General features: G+C 39.1%; 3 protein-coding genes across 5 annotated transcripts; 1 reads left to right on the top strand and 2 right to left on the bottom strand.

Annotated features, from left to right (window-relative positions):
* Positions 1 to 2,694, bottom strand: LOC133529068 (dynein light chain 2, cytoplasmic). 2 transcript variants are annotated; one of them, XM_061866686.1, is made up of 3 exons: positions 2,547 to 2,694; positions 1,323 to 1,446; positions 1 to 591 (listed from the first exon to the last, which is right to left on the bottom strand). In XM_061866686.1, exons 2-3 carry the CDS (start codon positions 1,428 to 1,430, stop codon positions 430 to 432), a joined length of 270 nt encoding a protein of 89 aa, XP_061722670.1. In that variant the 5' UTR covers positions 1,431 to 1,446; positions 2,547 to 2,694; the 3' UTR covers positions 1 to 429. The 2 variants fall into 2 exon arrangements, with proteins under 2 accessions (XP_061722670.1, XP_061722669.1); XM_061866685.1 differs by lacking the exon at positions 2,547 to 2,694 and adding an exon at positions 2,164 to 2,302.
* A 270-nt stretch (positions 2,695 to 2,964) lies between these two features.
* On the top strand, positions 2,965 to 12,642 carry LOC133529066 (serine/arginine-rich splicing factor 1B). The gene is made up of 6 exons (XM_061866680.1): positions 2,965 to 3,274; positions 4,797 to 5,007; positions 5,837 to 5,983; positions 6,526 to 6,602; positions 7,346 to 7,512; positions 9,383 to 12,642. Exons 1-5 carry the CDS (start codon positions 3,096 to 3,098, stop codon positions 7,494 to 7,496), a joined length of 765 nt encoding a protein of 254 aa, XP_061722664.1. The 5' UTR covers positions 2,965 to 3,095; the 3' UTR covers positions 7,497 to 7,512; positions 9,383 to 12,642.
* A 330-nt stretch (positions 12,643 to 12,972) lies between these two features.
* Positions 12,973 to 23,736, bottom strand: LOC133529065 (2-methoxy-6-polyprenyl-1,4-benzoquinol methylase, mitochondrial). 2 transcript variants are annotated; one of them, XR_009801094.1, is made up of 7 exons: positions 23,467 to 23,736; positions 22,371 to 22,520; positions 21,220 to 21,349; positions 18,325 to 18,463; positions 17,932 to 18,070; positions 15,932 to 16,043; positions 12,973 to 13,419 (listed from the first exon to the last, which is right to left on the bottom strand). XR_009801094.1 is itself a non-coding variant. In XM_061866679.1 (7 exons), the coding sequence occupies exons 1-7, from the start codon at positions 23,636 to 23,638 to the stop codon at positions 13,318 to 13,320; spliced, it is 894 nt and encodes a 297-aa protein (XP_061722663.1). In that variant the 5' UTR covers positions 23,639 to 23,736; the 3' UTR covers positions 12,973 to 13,317. The 2 variants fall into 2 exon arrangements, 1 of the variants encoding a protein (XP_061722663.1); XM_061866679.1 differs by having other exon boundaries at positions 17,982 to 18,070.
* Between the last annotated feature and the right edge of the window lie 32 nt (positions 23,737 to 23,768).

Below are 23,768 nucleotides of genomic sequence, written 5' to 3'. Positions count from 1 at the left end.
TGGTTTGTAAGAAAGTTTAATAATAGAAGTAGTGAAAATATCTCCAGTGAATGTATCAACAAAGAAAGTAAACAATAGATTTAGTTAGGTACTAACATATGACTTTCACACTAAAGTCTAGGAATAATTAACTAAAATTTTCTTTAATATAAATATACACTAAAAGTGAATGTTTACCACAAGTCAATATTGAATCTTAAGTTAAGCTAAACACAGTACATTTACACAGTGCCTCGCGGGCTGCCGGCGCGGCCGGCGGCCCGGCGAGCTCTCTCACACGCGGGCCGCGCGCCCCGCCTCGCTAGCTCGCACTGGCTGCTGTAGGAATGTAAGCGACCCCCGCTGTCCCGACCCCGAGGCGAGGCACGCGGGCCCGGTAATACTGCATCCTAACAACAAAAAATTTAGAGCGAAGTGTGCGGAGGGGGTTTAACCACTCTTGAACAGGAGAATGGCGACCTGGCCGAGGTAGAAGTAGATGAAGTGGCGGGTTTCGTGCGTCACGTACGAGCCGAAGTTGCGCCCGACGATGCAGTGCCACGTCGGGTTGTATTTCTTGTCGAATTCCTTCTTGATGAACGCAGCAATATCCTGGAATCAGAAAAAAGTTTATTTAGTGAACAAAGATAAAACCTTTTCAATATGATACAGATTACTTTATAGCAGTAGTCCCTTAGTTTCGAGCAATATGAGTTACATTAAGCTGCATCACTGCAGTTCATTTTTGTGGAGCGACACCCGTATGGTCACGTCAGAAAATATTGATACGAAAAAAGTGCCAAAATATGTATACACGGCTTTACTGTCCATATATTAAGGTAGTGTATACATATTTTTGGCACATTTTCCGTACCAATATTTTCATATGTGACTGTACCTAATGTCTACAAAAGTAAACTGCGGAGTGAATGATGCCTTTATGCTTAGAAATGGTTTTCAAAAAAATAATAAAATAGTACATTACGATACAAGTGCGAAAAATAGGAAATTCGAAACGAGTGGCGATAAATTAAAACACGACCGAAGGGAGTGTTTTAAATCGACACGAGTTGCGAATTACCTATTCGCACATGTATCGTACAACGTTTTACAGTACATATGGCCCTTTAAATGTTCGACACAGTAACGTAATATGCTACTTCTCGCACTAGTGCTATAAAGTAGCCCCATATGTACTGTAAAATATTTTTTATAACTTAAACCAATAAGGTTAATCATCATTACCAAACAAAAGAATCATTTTCACATGAAAACCAGCAACCACTAACCACAACAAGGAAACTTGTTATCTGTATCTGTCAGCACAATTAAAATATAGGTACCTTCTCAATGTTGAACTTTTCAAGCGCTTGCGTCGCGCAGTCCACAGCATCCTGCTGCATCTCCTCGCTCATGTCAGCATTCTTGATCACCGCCTTGCGGTCACACATCTTGTCAGTTGTATGTCTGGAAAGTTTTTCAAACTTTAAAATCTCACTTGTCGCACTACACTAAATTTTGCACTGGTAACTGGTAATCCGGGGTTAAATTGATTATAAAGATTATTTTTATTAATCAGGCAAGCGGCGGCTGATGTCTGTATCGCGCGCGCTCTGATGATGTTCTGAGAATATCAGGTGTGCAGCCCAGGTAAGTGCTAATTCATGACCTTGCCCTTTAGTTACGGTACATTTACACGAGGCCACTTGGCGAGTTCCAAGACGATGTTATTGGCGTGTGTCAATACTGGCAAACCAATAAATTGACGTGGATTTGATGGATTGTCTCATTTACATTCAACTATGATTGCTGGTGAATTCGCTCGCCAAATTGCCTAGTGTAAACGCGCCATTACGATATCGCTGGAACTTACGACTAGGACTAGGAGAGAAATAAATAGGATAGAATTATCTATTTCAAACGCGTGGATGAACATTGTCAATAGACCTGGAGCAAAGGTTATCGCCTACCCTTCTAACATTCAATCAATAGAATTTCCACACAAGTACAAGACTGTTTATGTTCAATAACAGCTAAAAATAACTTTTAACTAAAGGTCAGGCGCGAAACCCGGGACTCTGGATCCAGCGCGCCTTTTACGAAATATCCCAAGTACGCGCGCCGAATAACTTCCAAATACAACACATATTTGCGAACCTTCGCTTTCGCTTCTAATCAAATTACCTGTACTGGGTCTCTGACTCGGCCTTAGATGGTTTTCTTGTGCTAATTCGAACGGAAGCACTAGCAGTAAGGCCCGTCATCAATAAGAAAACGCGAAAATTGCCACCGCCAAGCTAATTCGCTAACATGTTAATCGGCATTATACGAATAAGATCATGAAAAACTACGACGTAGAAAGATATTTCTATGGAAACATGACAATTAAATCAATAAAGCGACTTTATTGCACCTTTTTTGCGAACGAAGGTGAAAACATGTTCATCCGCATTCAGACTTTCATGCACCATTTTGTGAATACGGCGAACTACACGAAAATTTCACAATTAACGAATCACCAATCCATTGTTAAGCTAAATAAATAATATAAATAATGAATTACTTACATTTGCTTCGGAAAAACGAATGAAATATCACGCAAAGATTTTGGTACCGGAGATTCTATGCCTACTCTCTAGAGGATTCTTTCACAGGCTTCTTTCAGCAAAGATCTCTTGTTGTGTGCGGCAGAGGGCGTTCTAAATTCAAAGACAATTCGAAAAATGAAAAATGGTTGCGTTCTTTTCTCAAGTTTTCTCAACTTTGTTAACGGCTAGTACTCGAATTTCATTATAAAGAAGTAAAATAATAACAGCGATGATTTCATAAAACAACTTTACAAAGCATTTCTAAAAGTTTTTTTAGTCTAAATAAGTTAAATGAAAATAAACCACTAATATTTAAGTAAATTGGATTCCGTATATTTCTGATCAAACCTCTTTTGAACCATAGACATTAGGACGAAAACAAACGTTTCCCTTTCCTCTGGAAGTAACTCATTGACGCCATCTTGATTTGTCAAATTTGCCGATCAAGCCGAAGTAGCGTTACGCCGCAAAGTTTATATAAATTAATTCGTTATTTAGTGCAGAAAACTTTTTAAAAAACCCATAATCATGTCGGGTGGAAGCGGCGGCAACAGAAATGAATGCAGAATATACGTCGGAAACCTACCCCCGGACATAAGGACAAAGGACATTCAAGATCTCTTTTACAAATTCGGCAAAGTTACATTCGTTGATTTGAAAAATAGAAAAGGTCCTCCATTCGCATTCGTGGAATTCGAAGATCCGAGGTAAGCCCTGCTATATTTAGCTTGTGTCTCTAGGTGAATTGGTTTGTGTCCCACATAGATATTTGAAGCCCGCAACTTGACAACCTTAATTATGTAGGTAATGTAGGTATCAAGCATAGCATACCTACTGTCGTACATAGGTACGTTATTTAGTATGACTATAGGTATTATGGATGATTTATTCATACGTCACTACTGTAATAACGTGAGCTCCAAGGGTAGACAAATTACTATCATTATTCGTATTTAAATGAGTATACTTCTCATTATTATCGTTTCACTAAGTTTCGAGGCCTCGTAATGGTAGTTTACACTTCGCCACTTAATTGAAATGCTAATGTAATGGTTGCAAATGATTCAGTCAGGTATTGCAGCTATTGGCATTGCTAATGAGGACTGTGCTAACTCGGAGCAAAAACACTAAAAGGATGTTAATTATTACAATTTAAGGTAAATTTAAAATAAAAAGAGGCTTGGTATTAGACACATGATATCAAACCTTTTTACAGTATTTTAGGATTTCCAATCAGCAAATGCATAAATATACATCAATAAATTTTAATAATAAATATCACTATTGACAAAAATGGGAGCAATCTGTATGTGTATAAATGTCTAGAGGTTAGAATGTTATATATATATATGATATAAGTTAGGATATTCAACAGTGCCAAAATAACCCTATTAAGTTTTTTTTTTAAATAAATGAATCAGTGCCAAAGAGAAAAAATTTACAGGAGTTGTAGGTTACTAAGGAAATATATATTGAACTAATTGGTGTTGGTTCAATACATTTGCTTAACCATAATTACTATTAGTTTATATCAGTACATTTGTGGCTGTTGATAACATGTTGCTGATAATGGCTTTGCTATTTGTAATTTGTGTCACATGATGAAAAGTTATTCAAACTGTTTGCTTTGTTTCAGGAAAATATGTAAAGATAATGTATTAACTAAACACACGTTTACTTTTCACTGGAATGTTTTTTTTTTTTTTTCATTTGATGTAAGACAAGATATGAGAATTACTGAAACATACTTTTTAATAGAGAGGAGGCATTTCAAGGTCTACAGGATCGGGTTTAGGGTTCAGGTCACTCACTGAGTGTATTTGTGATCTAAAAAAGTGCTATTTATATTTATCAAAAACTCAGTTGACTGAAACTACTTAATAAAAAAAACTTAATTAGTATGTCAGTCTGGTTCCCATTCATGATTTATTGTTATAATGTATGTGCGTTGGGATACTCTTCTAAATTACATGATTTAAATTGTCTAAACATTAATTTTTGGCCTAGGCCTAAGTTCATTATTTATTTATGAGTTTGCTCATTGCACATGTTAGTAGAATGTGTACATACAGCATTTGTTTTAGTTTTTAACTACCACCCATATATTAATTATTGTCTATCTAATAAAAAAAGAAATAGTAGATCAACTGATTTCCATATTAGTAGTGGCCTATCTAAGTAGAAGCCTATCTTTGGCAACATTTTCTAGTCAATCTGTACATCCGGCAGAGACGCCGAGGACGCGGTGCGCGCCCGCGACGGCTACGACTACGACGGGTATCGCCTGCGCGTGGAGTTCCCCCGCGGCGGCGGCGGCGGGCGCGGGCCGCGCGGGGCCGGCGCCGAGCGCTTCCCGCGCGGCGCCGGCCGCGGCCCGCCCGCGCGCCGCTCCGAGTACCGCGTGCTCGTCACTGGCCTGCCGCCTTCAGGATCGTGGCAGGTAACCTAGAGGAGCCGGCCGCGGCCCGCCCGCGCGCCGCTCCGAGTACCGCGTGCTCGTCACTGGCCTGCCGCCTTCAGGATCGTGGCAGGTAACCTAGAGGAGCCGGCCGCGGCCCGCCCGCGCGCCGCTCCGAGTACCGCGTGCTCGTCACTGGCCTGCCGCCTTCAGGATCGTGGCAGGTAACCTAGAGGAGCCGGCCGCGGCCCGCCCGCGCGCCGCTCCGAGTACCGCGTGCTCGTCACTGGCCTGCCGCCTTCAGGATCGTGGCAGGTAACCTAGAGGAGCCGGCCGCGGCCCGCCCGCGCGCCGCTCCGAGTACCGCGTGCTCGTCACTGGCCTGCCGCCTTCAGGATCGTGGCAGGTAACCTAGAGGAGCCGGCCGCGGCCCGCCCGCGCGCCGCTCCGAGTACCGCGTGCTCGTCACTGGCCTGCCGCCTTCAGATAAATTCTACAAAAAAATTGACGAAGTCTTTATGTATATCTATCTATAAGCAGCGGTGGCAGCATGTTTCCATTTTTATCATTTGTCACTATGCCTGTCAGTTTCGCGCTTATACTTGTTAGAAAGTGACAGGCCCATGCCTGTCACGGTCTGCCTGACCATGACAAATGATAAAGAACCGACCATCTTAGCCCTACTGAACTGGTTAAACTGTTAAACCCAGTATCAAATTGTACTTATAACCATGGTAGCTCCAGGTTTAACTGGTTAACTCCGGGTTAGTGATTGGTGCAAGTGGCCCTCAATAGCTCAACAATCATGGAGCGGTCAAACTGAGGGTATTTTAATTCCTAAATTTGTATTAAAGTAATACTTTATTTATAGGATCTGAAAGACCACATGCGCGAGGCCGGGGACGTGTGCTTCGCGGACACGTTCAAAGATGGCACTGGTGTGGTCGAGTTCCTGCGCCATGAGGATATGAAGTATGCTGTTAAGAAGTTGGACGATTCGAGGTTTAGGAGCCATGAGGTCAGTGTATTTATCTATTATTAACGCGGATAACTGACAAATTTGTCATTTTTTTTTATACAATATTTTTATGTTTTTAGTCCTATTTAATCTGTAATAGGTATGCAGAATGCAGAGTTATTTTTAAGTGAAATTGTGCAGATAATAGATTTATTTTTCTGAAAACTACTTCAGCATCAGTGATCTTGAGCAGTTAATGGAGGGGTTTTCAGAAAAATCAGTCTTGCTTTTGATTTTTTTTTTGTGGAAATATGCAGTGGCGTAGCTAGGCGTGGGCGAAGTGGGCCCCTCACCCATAGCTTCACACTTAAAGGGACTCCGTAAAGGCTAACCCTTTTTGTTACATTGGGATTAAACATTGAAAGAAAAGGGTCTCGCAAATACGACTTTGCCCATGGCTAGAATAAATCATGTTACGCCACTGGGAATATAGTTGATTTCATACATTTGTATTAAAAACATTTTAAGATTAGGCTAATTTTGGGTAATAAATGTTAGTTGTAAGATGATGGGAATATAGAATAAATTGTGTTGTTTTGTAGGGCGAGGTTTCGTATATTCGAGTGAAGGAGGACTATGGTGGTGGCGGTGCTGATCGTTATAGTGGCGACCGTGACAGGTATCGTGTTGCTATTTTTTATATTTTTTTATTTAGTTCCACTTGTCCTGTTGTCTGTGTCAGTGTAATCAAATCTTGCAGGTTTGACTCACTTCCCAGTTCCAATGAAGTTGAAAATTTGTATTCATATGTAAGTCGGATGACAATGCAATATTATGGTACCATTGAGCTGATCTGATGATGGAGAGAGGAGGTGGTTATGGGAATTGTGTGATGAAATAACGCAAGTTAGTTTTGTTTGGGGTTGTTAAAATTGTCTCGATAAATATTAGTTGTTTGTGTAAAGAAGAGTACAGTCAGCGATAAAATTCTATACCGAAATTAAATTTTTGCTTAAAACTTAATATATAGTACTTTTCACCATATTAGGTGGTAAAGGCCCTTATGGTTGTTCAAACACGGATGAGAAAGTTGCATTTTATCCATATGTGTGGCAAAGTAATCTGATGATTTTTAAGTGATGATTTTGAATGATAAATAGTTCAGTTCGAATTTTGTGTCGGTGTGGGGCAAAAATTGTTCTTCACTGTGTGATCGAATTTGTTTAATCCTTGGGCCTCGAAACCCTCGCAACGTTCAAAATACCTCATTTCGAACCACGTTCGTCGTTCAATTTTGGAATATTACGCTTATCGCTCGGGTATCAATATCGGCACTCGCGGTTAAACAAGTTCGCCCCTTAGTGAAATAAATAAGTATATGTGAAGTGAGGCAGTCAGCACAAGTAGTCGGTCGGGCCGCAGGTCGCGCTCGTACTCCCCGCGGCGGCGCGGCTCGCCCACGTACTCGCCGGTGCGGCGCTCCTACTCGCGCTCGCGCAGCCGCGACCGCTCCCCGCGCGCCGCCCGCGAGCGCTCCCCGCCCGCCGCCTCCGCCCGCGACCGCGACTACTGAGCGCTCCCCGAGACAGGTCGGTACCGAGACACACTTACACCACACCGAGCTAACTTGCCAGTCATTTTGATAGCCCCCACTTTTTATACTACGTCCATAGCAAACAAACATACAGTCCGCCTGATGGTAAGCGGTCGGCCTATCTACGCCTGCAATTCCAGAATTGTTACATGCGCGTCGCCGACCCTAACACTCCGCACCCTCGTTGAGCTCTGGCAACCTTTCTCACCGGCAGGAACACAACACTAGTGTTATTTGGCTGCGATTTTCTGCTCTGCTCTAGAATGACATCCGCTGCGCTGTGTATGACATTCACAGTGCCCATACCTCTCTTTTGGACGTAGCTTAAAGACGTACCCGGATCCAAAGTGCGAGTGCGAAACACATGCGAGTGTTGTAAACGTCAAACTTCTATAAACTTATGACGTTCAAATAACACTTGCACAATCTGGCCTATCAAAATCCCTGCCAATTTAGCGCGGTCTTACTCGACTACTACCTACTTTTGTACCATTTACGTACTGTGCCCCTAGTGTAAATTTAGTCAATAGCGAAACGTGACGTACGCGTTTGCGTTAAGTCTCATTTTGTATGGGTTTTTGAACAGCGCGCCAAGCGGGACGTTTTGGAAAGTCAAAAATCTCATACAAAATGACACTTAACGCAAACGCGTACGTAACGTTACGCTGTCGAAAATATTTACACTATACTGAACAATTAATTTCGTACAAAAATTTATGAAAAATATAGGAAAACTGTTAATCAGTAGATTTATACATATGCCTAAGCTGTTCCATTTCAAACACACTTTAACCGAATGTATGATGTAAGTATGTTAATATATTACAATAAGCACTACATTCTCTACGACTTCAAGGACACGAACACAGCTAAGTATACAGAAACCTCAACTTTTTATAACCCAAAAAATTAAGTGTTAAATTATCACTAACACAGTTCAAACTTCTCATGTAGCTACCTTTTCCATTACTCTGCTTCACATCACATATCCCTATTTAACATGTTTCTAACAGAACAAAACTGATTTCAGCATTTCTTTTACCTATCAGTTAATTTCATTTAATTAATTATCACTTATATTATTTCCTTTTTCGATCTTCCCTTTAAATGCACTTAATAAATACCCATAAATTTAACAGTTTTGAATGATTCACGGTTAGTTTTACTCGACTTAAATCGACTGAGATATGGAATATGGACCGTGATTAACTTTTCAATTATTTTTGAAGTCCCAACTTTCACACCCACCCGCTATCTTTAGTTACCCGTGAACAAGATATGCATCTCACAAAAGGTAATCACGGTCCATATCCCGGTCGATTTAATTCTACTCATTAACATAGTACTGTAGTTTCAAATCCATTTTTAATACCATAATGTAAAACTCATCTATATCATGTAGCAAAACCCCTATTTCAGGGATCGGAAACCGGTATTTTTTGTATGGGAACGAAAACGGTATTTTTTCGTTCTTTGTTAATTACTTCATTTCTAATTAGGCAATCCTGAGTCCTACATTTAGAGTATAAAATAAACCGAAATATATGGTTATTTCGATGTTTTTGCAAAAAACCGGTTCCGATCCCTGCCCTATTTAGTTACAATTCATTCTTCTCGTTACCAAATAACTTGTTTTACTTGTTTTACCCTGAATAACTAAACAAGTTTAGTGTGAAATGATACAAAATACACTAATTTGAAAACAAATTGTACCATTTTATCAGGAATGTTTTCTTTGACTACTTTTATATAACCATTTCTATGTGAATAGAAGCCGGGACCTGTTTCCTATAAAACAACTGAGCTGATAACATTAGGACTTAAAACAGTAGTAATTTTATCGTAGTGGTGTTTGTACGGAACAGGTGCCTGACCTTGTTGATGTGTCGGCGGCGGCGGCGGCGCGGCGCGGCGCGGCGACTAGCATAAGTGTACCCCTGTGTAGCGACCTGCCTCCTGACACGCGGACAAACATATTTTATGTATGACCAAAACTGACTGTTTGACCAAAACTTGTTTGGCTAACTGTGTATCAAATTTCAGGAATGACCGACACAAAAAAAAACTTAAAGCATTTCAAGTTTTGCGGTGTCCTATTTTGTCTATAAATTAGTGATATCTTAAATAGAATGAAACAAAGCTAATATTAAAAATTAAATTGTAGATTGTTTAGTGAAGTCAGGAGGTATCTCGCGCGATATGACGATTTGTATGACTAAAAGCGTTTTCTTTTGTTTCATCCACTGTGGATTGGATTGGCTCGGAGTTGCTTGCTGGATGAGGGCATAGGATCGCGGATAGGATGCACTCGGCGCGGATCTTTGGATTTTTGGATCGTACCGAAGGATCGGATCTTTGGATTTTTTGGATCGTACCGAAGGATCGGATCTAGGATTTTTTGGATTGTACCGAAGGATCGGATCTCGGAATTTTTGGATCGTTGCAAAGGATTTTTGGATCTCGGACTTGCTTAAAAACTTTCGGATCGTGCACCGGATCGGATCGGATTGGACCGGACCAGGATCACGGATCTTTGGGTATGATTTTGAAATTTTTGCAAATAATTATTTCTGTTGAGTGCACGCGGGCCGCGCGGGCGAGGGGCCCATCTTGCTCGCTCGGGACACTAATGGCTCATACACACTTGGGTTCACCACAAAGTGAATCCAAGCTATTTGAGCCATTAGAATTAATGAACGTTTTTATAACTCGGCAGCAACCTCCATTATGTGACTTTGAATAAAAAAGACTAGCAGAGCTTGTAACACAACTCTGCGAGTCTGCCACTAAAAATCATCCTTCAAATATTACATTCATGAATTATTAATTACAATTGTCATTATAAATAATCATTAAAAACTAATTTGAGTTCATTGTGCTTATGAATTTTTTAACGTAGTCATCTCTTATTTGATGTTTTTAAGTAAAATTATGTGTAACAATGAATTTAAGGATATTTATAAGTTTTAGTTATCCTTGCCGGCGTCACTCCAAAATATGTTGATTTAAATTATGTGTATAGTCAATGTCATCTAGCTAATTGATTTGTATTTACTTTCAATAATTACAAGCTATTTTGACACTTGACTATTAGTCGCGATAAGTTAAAATAAATGAAACTTAAAACTACGGTCTAATTTTGGTGGGCGGAATGTTCAATTTGGTCCAAGTTTCGCCTTAACGGATTTTGGTTAAGTCAGTTTCAAAAATTAAAAAATATTGGTTTTATTATACAAATTATATCTTATTGCGGCTTTAGATGTATTAGAGATAATTAAGACGCATTCCAAACAGTCTTTTGTACTGTAAATTGTTTGAATTGGTACTATTGTTAGTATTTGTTTTGGAGCGGCGCCGGCGCGAGCATTGACTCGCATAGCGGCGACTACATGGATGTTATTATGGGATTTTAAACAACTACTTCTAAATTTTTGTCATTTTTATCCACGTCGAAACACCACACGTGCAAAATTTATCCTAAATTGTCTATGAAACTATTTTTTTTTTGTATGGAAGCGCTATAGTCACGGTATTAGTGTGGTGCGGCTAAGAAACGGTTTCTCAAATATCTAACTTAAGTCTTGGTATTCAATTATGTTTTTAATAAATGGATATAGTTAAGACACTTGACCGAGTTGAATTTGATAGTTAACATGATCAAAACGATAGCTCGCAATCATTGAAGCATAACTAACACATTTTGGAACATCACCTTTGATGTCAATCGCTCAATGACCCAATTCTCAGCTCGATTGAGGTTCGAGGTAATCATTAGCCCTAACTGGGTCAGTGGCCTCATACAATGTTATATTACAGATTCCCCGCACAGCTGTTATAGTCATTGTTATTTTTATTATCGATTATAAAGTGTCGATACTAAATCGATCTAAGGTCATGATCCAATGTTAGCGCCTTGGCCATTTTGAACCGCCGCCAACAATACATTTCCTTGGCGCCATCGCTCTCGGGTGACAACTTGGCTATTTTGACCGTGTCGGGACTAATTGACGAGTGTAATCCTAGCACAATCGATATTCGAGGTCAAATATACGTATTTAATATGAAATACAGTTCAACAAGATTCACTTTCAACGAGACATCGTAAAATCTTCAAACTTATATCGTCACCAAATAGTTTTTAATTTGCATATCAGTATTATTCAAGTATAAATTATCTCAATAATTCTCTACTCTGAATATGAGTCGAGTTTTTAGGTCAATAATTTAGTGGTATTTTGCAAATAAAATTGTAGCGTGTTTAGCTCACTAAAGTCACCCACCCGCACTCAAATTTAAATAGGCGAGTTTTATAGGATTAGAATAGTTAGATTATTGTAGGTATGGCCTATTAGCAGAACTTTTATTTTTTGTTTGACATCTGATCGGCGTGAGCATTGAACACATAATGAATATTGTTGAAATCCCGTATACCATCCTTGTATCGCTTACCCTCGCCCTTCGCGATTCCCTAACACTTGCTTTTCGATGTTTCTATACCTGTAGGCTTAGCACAAGTGCACCGCGACTTATAGCGCGCGGGACAGACTACCCTTTCTAAGTGGATGATGATTATACCAACTACTTACTTAAATAAATAGAAAATGAGCAATCAAAATAAATTTGACACAAAATAATAAATGAATGAAACATACAAAACCAAAAAGTTTCAAGTTTTTGGTTTTTTTTTTATATTTCTAAAATGATAAAAATTCCCATTCGATTCCTTACATTTTATTCGTTTTATTACATTATAAACGCAATATTTTACCGTCATAATAGCAATTTTTTTACTTCATTTATTAAGAGGCCCTAATCTTCATTTTGTTTTCCATCTATCCTTTTAGTAATGGACGGGTAGTCTACCTCGCGCGCGATACTGTCGCGGCGCACTCGTGCTAGCCCCACAGGCCCCGAAGCGATCGCTTCCCGCCCTAGTAGCTAACTAGCCATAACTAGCATGCTACGCCGAGTGTGTGACTGGTCTTTACTCTGAGCAAGCGGGAGGTATGTTAGACGGCCGAGCGCTAGGCGAGGCCTGTTATCACAAATGTATATGTACTTGTAATTTAGGTTCTGCATTCCATGTCGACACAGTTTGATGGACTCAATAAATTCCTATTCAATATTGGTTGTTTTATTTAAATCTTAATAAAGGAAATACTTATTAGTAACGTTAGGCAACTATCCAAATGGTGATAGCGAGATAATTACTTCCTATAATTACTTTAATTGCCACTTCCCTAAATTATTTATTACTCCCTTAAAGCTTTTTTTGTTTTACGATATTCCTTCACATTAAGGTCGACAGTGGATTCGTTAAGGGCTAGTCGGACATTCAAATGAAACCCAATTTAATTAAACATTGAAAATTGTAGCAGTACGAGTAATTCATAAAAAGGAAATTATCAATACCAAATTCTGGTAAATTCATTAATTTTTCTAACAGAAAATGCACTTATCGAACAGATTTACTCTTATTTTTATTAAATAATATAAACTATCATATAAAAAAGTACCAAGCAGTCAATAGTGTGGTCATGTACCTACAGGGAGTGGTTTTGGTCTGCTAAGTCTCACATTGAAACGTCATTTGAGTCTCGCGTCTAACCAATCTCACTCTGAAGGCATTTGCAATTACAAAGTGTGGCAATGTCACAATTAATGCCAAATTTAGGTATATGAAAATACGTTCATAATGACGCTCCTCACTTTCTGTTCTAGTCGCTGCAAAATTAACTTAGTCTAGGTGTTCTTGGCATCCAAAGGGTTCAATAAAATAGTTCAACAAGTTCCCTGGTAGTTAGATCTTGAATCCCGAGTGTATGGCGGTGACGCCGAAGGTTAGGTTTTCGTAGGTGACCTGTCTGAAGCCGGCGTCTTCGATCATGGACTTGAACTTCTCCTGGAATGATAAGTACAGTTGTATAAGGTATGCCTGCGTTTTTTAACTCTACTGCTTTTAACCCTTTAAACGCTTTATGTCATAAACACAAACAAACGCCACGAGAGCTAATCTAAACCTTAAGTAACTGTGAAACTCGAAAGTACGGTGGAGGTAAGGCATACAATCTCCATAGGTAAAACTATTGCAAGTGTCCAGCTGTAAGCTATAAATAATGTTCCAAAACTCTCCAGAGTACCTAAGAACCTAGGCGTTATTAACGGAGTGAAGTGCGCTGATTATGTTTTTTTTTTATTAATCTAGGTATTGTACTTCAGATTTTTTGACGGACACGTTTTGGTACATGGAGATTGCATTCCTTGCCTCCACCTTCCATAACCTAGGCGTTATTGACGGAATGAAGTGCGCTGTCTATGATTTGTATTTTTTTTATATTATAGGTATTGTAGCGCCACCTATTTAAGATTTTTTGACGGACATTTTTTGGTACAAGGAGAATGTATTCCTTACCTCTACCTTTCATACTCGAAAGTGTGAAGTATGGAGTGTGGAATTAAGAGGAGTGACATCTCTTATGGTAGAACTGTTGCAAAAGTGTCCAGCTGTCAGCTATAAATAAAAGTTCCAGAACTCCAGAGTAGCTAAGAACCTAGGCGTTATTAACGGAGTGAAGTGCGCTGATTGTTTTTTTTTTTAATAATCTAGGTATTGTAGCGCTACCTATTTAAGATTTTTTGACGGACACTTTGGTACATGGAGATTGCATTCCTTGCCACCACCTTCCATAACCTAGGCGTTATTGACGGAATGAAGTGCGCTGTCCATGATTTGTATTTTTTTTTTCAAATATTCTAGGTATTGTAGCGCCACCTATTTAAGATTTTTTGACGGACACTTTTTGGTACAAGGAGAATGTATTCCTTACCTCTACCTTTCATACTCAAAAGTGTGAAGTATGGAGTGTGGAATTAAGAGGAGTGAAATCTCTTATGGTAGAACTGTTGCAAAAGTGTCCAGCTGTCAGCTATAAATAATAGTTCCAAAACTCTCCAGAGTAGCAAAGAACCTAGGCGTTATTGACGGAGTGAAGTGCGCTATGATTTGATTTTTCAAGTATTCTAGGTATTGTAGCGCCACCTATTTAAGGTTTTTCAATGAGACTTTGGTACATGGAGATTTATTTCCTTACGTCCACCTTCCGTAGTGTGAAGCAAAGAGCATATAATCACTACGTTGTGTGAAGGTTACTTTGACAGCGTCAGTCAGTTTCGAGTAATGTTTACATTAGCTCCCTTGCGCCCGGGATCTGTTTGTTTTTTCATCACACTTGCTCGAAAAAGATCTTATTTCATGCAGGTGTACTGAAAGACAAAGGCCTATAGTGTTCTCGCGGGAGTTATGGATTGTTAAAAAAAAATTATGCCACTAATTCATACAAACCAAGTAGCGTAAAAGAGTTTTACTTTGAAAATACCGTCGGTAATAATTTAATATGTTTGTTTATGTTTAAAAATATTTAATTTGATTAATTTAATAGCCGTTTAAAATATTTTTACACAACTTTCAATCGTGGCTGAATGCCGAATAGGTCCGTGCCTTCGATGCCTAACCTGTCAACAAATGACAATATGGCGGACGAATGTTTGATATGTCACCGTATTTAAGAATAATTCTGCTTAAAATTTAGTTTTTACTTCGCAAGTGTGATGAAAAACATTGTGTGACTCCGGGGGTAAGAATATTGCAAACTCGGGTCTTTAATTCGGGTCAAGAATTACCACCCTCGCTTCCAAAATTTCACTTAGCCCCCTCGTTGCACAATGTACTAATGACAGAAAGCGTTCAAAGGGTTAAAATAGTTATAGAACTGCTGGTATAGGCCATGAGGGGTACCTAGCCTACCAACATTTGCATTATTTGGTGTATTCCTATTTGTCCTCGCCCCACGTGACCGCCGCCACCTGGGGCGGGGACAGATGGCAATGATTCATATAAATACACCTATTTCTATTTGTGCCCGGTAGGGACATACGGGAATACATATACTAAATAAAAAGTGCCAAACACCGTACCAATGCCATAACCTCTTACCACACGGTGAAGGCGACACCTGGATGCCTAGCCAAGATGCCATGGGATGAGATGGAGCCCATCACGACCATCTTTCATCTTTATAACACGCTAGCTTTTTGCCCGCGACTTCGTATGCGCGGAATTAGTAATTTGGTAGCTTATTTCTACACAATTCAAATGGGAATACAGCAGAAATTGGGACTGGTGTCGCATGAACCCGTGTGGTCAAGATTATTAGCCGTAAAAGATAAACCCCCTTATTCATAAACGTCTACTAAAGTTGACAAGCCGCTAATAATCATTTGCCCCTTTCTATCATACCAATACGTCAGAAAGGGACACACTATTATTAGCGGCGTGTCAACTTTAGTAGACGTTTATGAATAAGGGGGAAAGAATCCGGTCTCTGGCGCTGGAGGATTTGGTTTCTAATACAAACCTGGTTAGGGAACTGACGTATGCTCTCAACCAGGTACTGGTAGGGCTTCCACTGGCCAGCTATGAGCTGCCCCAGCACTGGGATCACTTGGAACGAGTATTGGTCGTACGCCCTGAAATATAATAATAGTTGTTCAGTTTCGTCATTATTATCGCTGAATAGAAAAAACAAAACCGGCCAAGTGCGAGTCGGACTCGCGCACGAAGGGTTCCGTACCATTATTTATAAAAACGGCAAAAAAATATGTTTGTTGTATGGCAGCCCCCCTTAAGTATTTATTTTATTCTGTTTTTAGTATTTGTTGTTATAGCGACAACAGAAATGCATCATCTGTGAAAATTTCAACTGTCTAGCTATCACGGTTCATGAGATACAGCCTGGTGACAGACGGACGGACAGCGAAGTCTCAGTAATAGGGTCCCGTTTGACCCTTTGGGTACGGGACTCTAAAAAATTGACCGAAAATTGCAAGCGCAGTAAGGAATTTGACTTTTGTACCACTTCGGACATTGTACCGTGAGAAGGTACAAAGTTCTTTTAAATTATATTTGAGCCAAACGAGCAGTCGAATCGCTTGATGGTATAGTTGTTAGCTTTGTAGCTGGCCCCCAACGGCTTATCCATTGTCTATTGTTAACTAAATCCGCGCGTGCCACTACCTGCATAAAAAATGGTCCGGTCACTTTAACCGGTTATTGAATTACAACTCCTATGGTAATTGAAATAAGATTCAAAATAAACAAATGGAAAAACTATTTGCGATTGCTTGTGTGGTCCCTCTACGGTTACTGAGTGCCGGCGAGTCGAACGCTACCAAACCAGTCTAAAATGTGTCCTCGATATGCGTAACAAAGGCGCGTTATCGGAGAGCCCACCTAGACTGGTTTTTTGAGCGTTGGACTAGCCCGCGCTCCGATGCTAATTAGAATTATACGACCCTTTTTTTGTAGGTAGTGGCACGCGCAGCTTTAGTTAACAATAGACAAAATATTAGCCGCTAGGGGCCAGCTACAAAGCTAACGACTATAAGCAGTTGCCATCACCCATGGACACCCGCAACACTAGAGTTGTAAGTGCGTTGTCGTGTCGGCCTTTGAGTATGCTCTTTTCTTGAAGGTTAAGATTGTAACTGTTCAGAAATACCACGCCACGGGCAACAGTCAATTCCAGAACTTAGCTGTACGAGGCAGAAAGTTTCTAGAGAAATGTACGGTTGAGGACTGCCAACCATCTGAGTGGTGAAGATGGAAATGTCGCGATCATCGTGCATCGCGAGTTTAGTTTTATGCGTTCATCCTCACTGCCGCCATACAGACACTTGGGACGTGTTCTAGGGTCTCTATACGTTCTACATACACCATGGGCTGGTAAAACCTGACAGATTTTAACCACGCGTTCCTGAGGTCATGAGGAGCAACAAATTTTATATAAGTTTTGGGAATTTTCGGCAAAAAAAAAATATCAGACAAAAAAAATTTTTTTTTTTTTGCTTTTTCTTCATACGACACTTTAAGTATTTCTTCTTACATCTCGGCGCAAAAAAATTAATTAGTTGCAATGAATAAGTAAATTTTTTGTTTCATTTACACTAAAAACTGCGAGTTTCTTATAAAACTTTTGTCTGCCAACAGTTTATCTAACCCAAGTCACATAGTAACAGAGTCGCAGGCAAAAAGGAGTTTTTCACTAAGTTATTACAGAAACAATTTATTAAAAATTTTATTTTGACACTTGGAGAGACTTTACACCTCCAAATTTTATTAGTACTAGTACTCTGACATTGGGGACCTTTTACATCTCCAGATTTAATATGTTTTTAACCATAGAGACTATACATCTCTATTGTATTGTAGTAATTATTTATTTTAAGATTATTATAATGTAATGTTTACCCAGGTATTGGCTGTTGTATTTATAAATGTTGTTATGTATTTTTCATGTCACTATATGATGTTACTATAAATGTTGTATTGACTTGTAAAAGAGCCCTTGAGGCCTACTTGCAGAATAAAATTTTGAATTTTGGGTAGTAATGTTAAGGACGACTCGCCACTGCAGCGCCTCGCTGGGCAGGCGGCTGAACTCCAGGCACACGAAGCGGCCGCCCGGCGCCAGCACGCGGTACGCCTCCTCCAGCACCTGTCGTACCACAAACAACATTGGTGCAAAACTAATGTTTCTCACAATAGAAAATACTGGAGACCCGTTCTTCACGAATTAATCGATTTATATATGGGTGTTTGAAGCCTCCCTCAGAAGCAAATCAATAAGTTTCTAGAGTTGGACAGCATTTTTTTTACTTTACCATCAAGAATTTCAGTATAACGGGTTTTATATTGTTTTAAAATGGGCAAGCCGATATGAACCGAGTTATAGACTCTTCGCTACTATACCTTATCAATATGTGTGCAGTTCCGGATGCCAAAAGCGATGGTGTAGGCTGTGTAGCTGTCATCAGCATGCGGGAGTTTTTCCGCGTCTCCACACACCCAGTCGATGTCTACCCCGCACGACTCTGGGGTATATCCTTGCCTAAACACATGGAGGATTAGGGCCCTTGCAGACCGCGTCTTTTTAACGTCGTTTTAGGACCGCGCGTCGATGGCGCGTTTTACATTCCAAAAAGCAGTTTGCGTTTGTTGTTGCGCCGTCGACGCGCGCTTGTATCGTTCTGACTGCCGGGTTATCAGTGTTGGTAGGAACTCGAGTCTTTTGAGTCTGAATTTGAAGAACTCGACTCGATTTTACGAATCTCAGCGCTTAAAAAAAATGACTTCAGAGTCTTTTAAGTCCCGAGGCGAGTTATTTACTTAATCTTTTTTAAGAGAACTCAAAAGGACTCGGGTCTCCGAATAAAGACTCCGTCAACAATTTCACAGGTTTAACCTAAATTAAAGTAAATAAATTATGCGTTATTGTACAATTTGTGTCTAATCCACGAATATTACTTATAGACAAAGCATTTCGAAATTTTGCAAACAAAAAAATTTAGAGCTCTCTGAAAAGGACTCAAGTCTCTAACAAGTTGAAAAGAACTCGAGTGTAGACTTAATATGTAAGTATGAAAAACTGAGTCGAGTTTCAAAGCAGAGGACTCAAAGGACTCGAGTCTTAACCAACACTAGTTTCCTTCATGTTTTTTATGTGTTTCCATGTACATTTTTTTTTTTCAGAGGTTGTGCAATAAAGAGGATTTGTATTGCATTGTTATCCTAGTCTCTGCTAAATAAACCGCATTTAGTCCGCGCGTCTGTAAAGATACAAAAGCGCGTTAGCATCGCGTCTGTATCACTACAAACGCGCGGTTAATAAAACACGGTGTGCATAATAGGCCCCGTACATAAACATAAATATTCCCAAATAGAAAAAAATTAAGACTACTTTTGTATTTGTGGTACCTAATTTGAAGTGATTTGGGTAGCAACAGTTGAATATCCGAAATCTATCTAATTATTCATGCCAAAGAGTAACCAACCTGCCAAGTTCACGATGACTCACCGCTTCCGATTGGCATGGCGTTAAATGGGTTAATAATGTAATAAGTATTTTTTCCCCTATATGGCTGACTCCTCGCAAATTTATCAAGATGGATTCTGTCAATGTCGAGGTGAAGACTTTTGACTTTTGGTCTTTTTGTAATAAGTATAAAGCCATGGAAAATGCATTTGACATTTGAAACAGGTTCCGCTGTACGGCGATAGGTTCCGTTGTATAGTTTCTATTTTTCTCCGTGAGCTTCTACGGATTATCGTCTTATCTATTGTTTAAAAACCGCAAAGGCGCGTGCCACTATGAAAAAATGGTCAAGCCGCATAGGTAGCGTTTATTGAATTACTACTCTATTGAGCACGGAATAAGATTCATTATGAACTAATACAGAATTCTAACAGAATAGCTGTCTGATCTCTATTGGTGCGTCTAAGGTAGGCGACTAAACGCTCTCAAACCAGCTTAACTTGCGACACTGCGATCCGAAACAAAGATACGTATTCGAAGACCTCGCTTGCACTGGTAATGCGAGCGCACGGCTAGCTAGCGCCAAGGAAGCAATGTTATGTTTCTCGAGGAGCAGGTAAAAAACAGGGCCGGATTTTCACACAAATATATTTGGGTGGTTTTACGTTCTTTAATTTAAAGAGATAAAACATAACACTATTTAAATAGTAGGTACACATCTAACAGAATGGGTTTGTGTAATTACAATAATAACGAGTTATACTTATTTTTATAATCAACTGTTTAAACAGTTGTTTGCTAATTTTAAACTTTAAACAGGCTAATTTTAAATAAACAATAAAACAATGGTAAAATAGTAATAAATATGTATATCCATTTAACAATCCCGTACTACTAATGTTAAAATAGACCTATATGTTATAATTATGTACACTAAAATAAAGATATTATTTATAATAGAGTACAAATTTAGTAAAACATTTATACAAATTTATATTATGAGTCAACAAAAAAATAAGTAACATATACATAATAGTGTATGCATAAAATAAATAAATGTAAAACAAAATATGCATATCGTTTAGAGTCAAATCACGCTAACTCTTTCAAGCAAACCATACAAACAGTGTCAGTTTGTTAGAAGTCTGAAGAGTTAGCGTTATTTCGTAAAACCACCCAAATATATTTGTGTGAAAATCCGGCCCTGTTTTTTACCTGCTCCTCGAGAAACATAATATTGCTTCCTTGGCGCTAGCTAGCCGTGCGCTCGCATTACCAGTGCAAGCGAGGTCTTCGAATACGTATCTTTGTTTCGGATCGCAGTGTCACAAGTTAAGCTGGTTTGAGAGCGTTTAGTTGCCTACCTTAGACGCACCAATAGAGATCAGACAGCTATTCTGTTAGAATTCTGTATTAGTTCATAATGAATCTTATTCTGTGCTCAATAGAGTAGTAATTCAATAAACGCTACCTATGCGGCTTGACCATTTTTTCATAGTGGCACGCGCCTTTGCGGTTTTTAAACAATAGATAAGACGATAATCCGTAGAAGCTCACGGAGAAAAATAGAAACTATATATTATGCGGTAGTTATAGTCAAAAGTTGAATTACCACAAGGCATATGGTGCCGTATAGCGCCATCCAAGTCAGCCGTCAAACACAATTACATTCTCTACAATCTATACCTAATAACTCTTTATTTATTCCTAATTTGAATGATGTAGTAGTGTATTATAAGCTAAACAAACATCACTTCGTTCCCACCGGAGATTTGCGATCCTCGCACATCTCTGGTAGAAATGCAGCCTAAGGAGCAGAATAATCTAGCTACCTTTGTGCCCTGACTTTGCCCACATCCAGCATGGCTTGGTTGATATCGCAGACTGTGACAACGCTCCGCCTGCCCTCTGGCGCAGGACCCAGGTTTTTCAGATAGTTTATGTACCGGAATGTAATGTCCCCTGTAATCAACAAACAAATATTCTCATTAAATATTAACCCCCTTATTCACAAACGTATACTAAAGTTACGATGCCGCTAATAATCGTTTGTCCCTTTCCATCAAACCAATACGTCGGAAAGGGACAAATGATTATTAGCGGCATCGTAACTTTTGTACACGTTTATGAATAAGGGGGTAAGTTTTTGGCAAAAATTACATTATTGGTACTAGCTTTTATCGCTGACTGTACTTTTCTTTCCACAGGCAACTAATACATCGAGATAATTTTGAAAACACCAAACACAATAAGGTTGCGTTGTTTTATCACAGAGTTCCTATGGCCACCTCCTGTCTCCATCATCAGATCAGCTCGATGGTACCATAACATTGCATTGTTACCCGACTTACATATGTGTGCTAACTGCAAAGTTTCAGCTTCATTGGAAGTCGGGAAGTGGTTCAAATTTAACCTGCATGATTTGACCGGTACAAACATACATAATGCCTAGTTACATTGCGTTAAGTAAAAGCTTGTAAAATAAAATAAAATGATAGGGTTGAGGGATAGGTATTTTTCTGTAATGATATTTTAACCCTTTTCCAGGCATAGTACGATTTATCGACCACATACGCGCCATTTGAATTTCAACTTTAGCATTCCTATTTAAGGTTCAAATTAGATTACACTTTAGAACTAAGGGAGCGTTCCTTAGACTAGTATTTAAACTGTGGTAAGACATACTAACATAAAACTAATTTTACGGTTTACATTCACATGTTTTTAGTCACTCGCGCGACCTCGGAGAGCCTAGGTCTTCTTTCTCTAGCACTAAAAGTGCGAGCATATAAACACATTTTTTTTCAAGTAGTTGATTTTTTTTTAGCGTTTAATGCTGATGATTCGTTTTCTGAGTTTTTTTACTATTTGTCACAGAAAAATAAATTGCTATACCTGCAATTCTTCAGAAAATTCGCATTTTAACAGGACAAAGGTAAACGATTTCATGGAATGTGCCTAAAATATAGTCCTATAATTATACCTGTGCCTCCAGCTACATCCAAAAGCTTGGTCCCATGCGTAGGAGCCAGCCGCTGCATGAAGATGTCCTTCCACAGTCGGTGGATGCCCAGCGACATGGCATCATTCATTACATCATACTTGTCCGCTACTGTTTCAAACACATTGTGTACTGAAAACAAAGAACTTACATTAATATTTTAAAAATGACTTCTTTTATTTACATTTATGCTCGTTACAAGTATGTAAAGGAGCACTTAAACTTTAATATTATGTACTTTAATGCTTGCCTCAGTCTATTTATTGGTTTTCTTTTTTCTATCTCCATAAACATACAGTTATATTATACCTATAAGGCCCAACACCAAAAAAAAGGAGAAAAAGCTGTAGGAGGCCTATGCCTCTTAAGAGGGTTCTGGTGTAATTTTCTTCAAGCACAAATTAGGTTAATCCTAGGTTAAAAGTATTTTTACATTTTTATTGTTACCCAGAAATTAAAGGCCTTTTTTATACCTATAAGACAAAGTGTACTTATAATAGTACAAACTCATGCTCTATCTGACTCACCATGCACCATGCCTCAACTCTTCTCAATACTTGACAGCCTCAGTAAACTGGATGTGTTTTACAGCACTGAATCGCAATTTCTACCAATTAGCAGCCGATACTTGGAGTCTGATGACTTCAAGTTCCATTCACTCGTGATATTAACCTTTTGAACGCCAGACGACAAAGGAACATGCCGTGCCCCGGACGCTGGCTATCACGATTATTTAAGCGAAATTGAACTTTACAGAGTCCGCGTTAGTCGCTATTGCATTGGCGAAACTGTCGGCTGTAGCCGTCGTTGGCGTCCTTGGCAAGTCATTCAGATGTCGGCGAAGGGTTAAGTTGCTGCTCTAGATCCTTACATCTAGGTAAGATGTTACCTACCTTATGTTTATACCCTCCTGTACAATTAACATGTATAGCCTGTCTGTTAGTGTTAATTTAAGGAATAAAAAAAATATTGGTTCTTAGTTTTTTTCTACCTATTATAAGTTTTATCTGTGGACAAATGCAAATATAAAACAGTGCGATAAGAACTGTAAAGCCAAGGATTTTTGTCTTATACCAACCTTTTTTCCACTTCTCTTGCTCATCGACCGTCTGGAAGCCGAAATGAGTCTGTTTAGATTTTTCGCCTTCGTTGATCTTTTCAGAAGTCTGGGTACTTAGAGCTCGTAGTCGCATATGACTGCTAGGACGACCTAGTTTAGCTAACTTTAAAACTGAATTTCTTAACGCCATAGTTTGAGTAGTTTATTTATTATTTCCTAAATAAGCCCTATCGAAGTAAAATACGCACGGCGCACGCATCAGCTGTTATATAGATATACCGAAATGACATTGACAGTCCATTTAAAATGTTTAAATACTG

This window comes from Cydia pomonella, chromosome 20 (assembly GCF_033807575.1).
Source record: "Cydia pomonella isolate Wapato2018A chromosome 20, ilCydPomo1, whole genome shotgun sequence".
Lineage (NCBI taxonomy): Eukaryota > Metazoa > Arthropoda > Insecta > Lepidoptera > Tortricidae > Cydia > Cydia pomonella.
The sequence above is the reverse complement of the archived record's forward strand: the minus strand, read 5'-3'. Positions and strand labels throughout refer to the sequence as shown.

Bases quoted from the DNA above. Each gene is read 5' to 3' on its own strand.
- LOC133529068 (XM_061866685.1), bottom strand. From the start codon at position 2,243: ATGACGGGCCTTACTGCTAGTGCTTCCGTTCGAATTAGCACAAGAAAA. The intron at 1,447-2,163 runs GTAATTTGATTA...AAAACTTTCCAG, and splicing joins GAGTCAGAGACCCAGTACAG to ACATACAACTGACAAGATGT. The intron at 592-1,322 runs GTACCTATATTT...TTCTGATTCCAG, and splicing joins AAAAGTTCAACATTGAGAAG to GATATTGCTGCGTTCATCAA.
- LOC133529066 (XM_061866680.1), top strand. From the start codon at position 3,096: ATGTCGGGTGGAAGCGGCGGCAACAGAAATGAATGCAGAATATACGTC. The intron at 3,275-4,796 runs GTAAGCCCTGCT...TACATCCGGCAG, and splicing joins GTGGAATTCGAAGATCCGAG to AGACGCCGAGGACGCGGTGC. The intron at 6,603-7,345 runs GTATCGTGTTGC...GTCGGGCCGCAG, and splicing joins TATAGTGGCGACCGTGACAG to GTCGCGCTCGTACTCCCCGC.
- LOC133529065 (XM_061866679.1), bottom strand. From the start codon at position 23,638: ATGGCGTTAAGAAATTCAGTTTTAAAGTTAGCTAAACTAGGTCGTCCT. The intron at 21,350-22,370 runs GTATAATTATAG...TGTTGATTACAG, and splicing joins GGATGTAGCTGGAGGCACAG to GGGACATTACATTCCGGTAC. The intron at 18,464-21,219 runs GTAGCTAGATTA...CCATGTGTTTAG, and splicing joins GGCAAAGTCAGGGCACAAAG to GCAAGGATATACCCCAGAGT.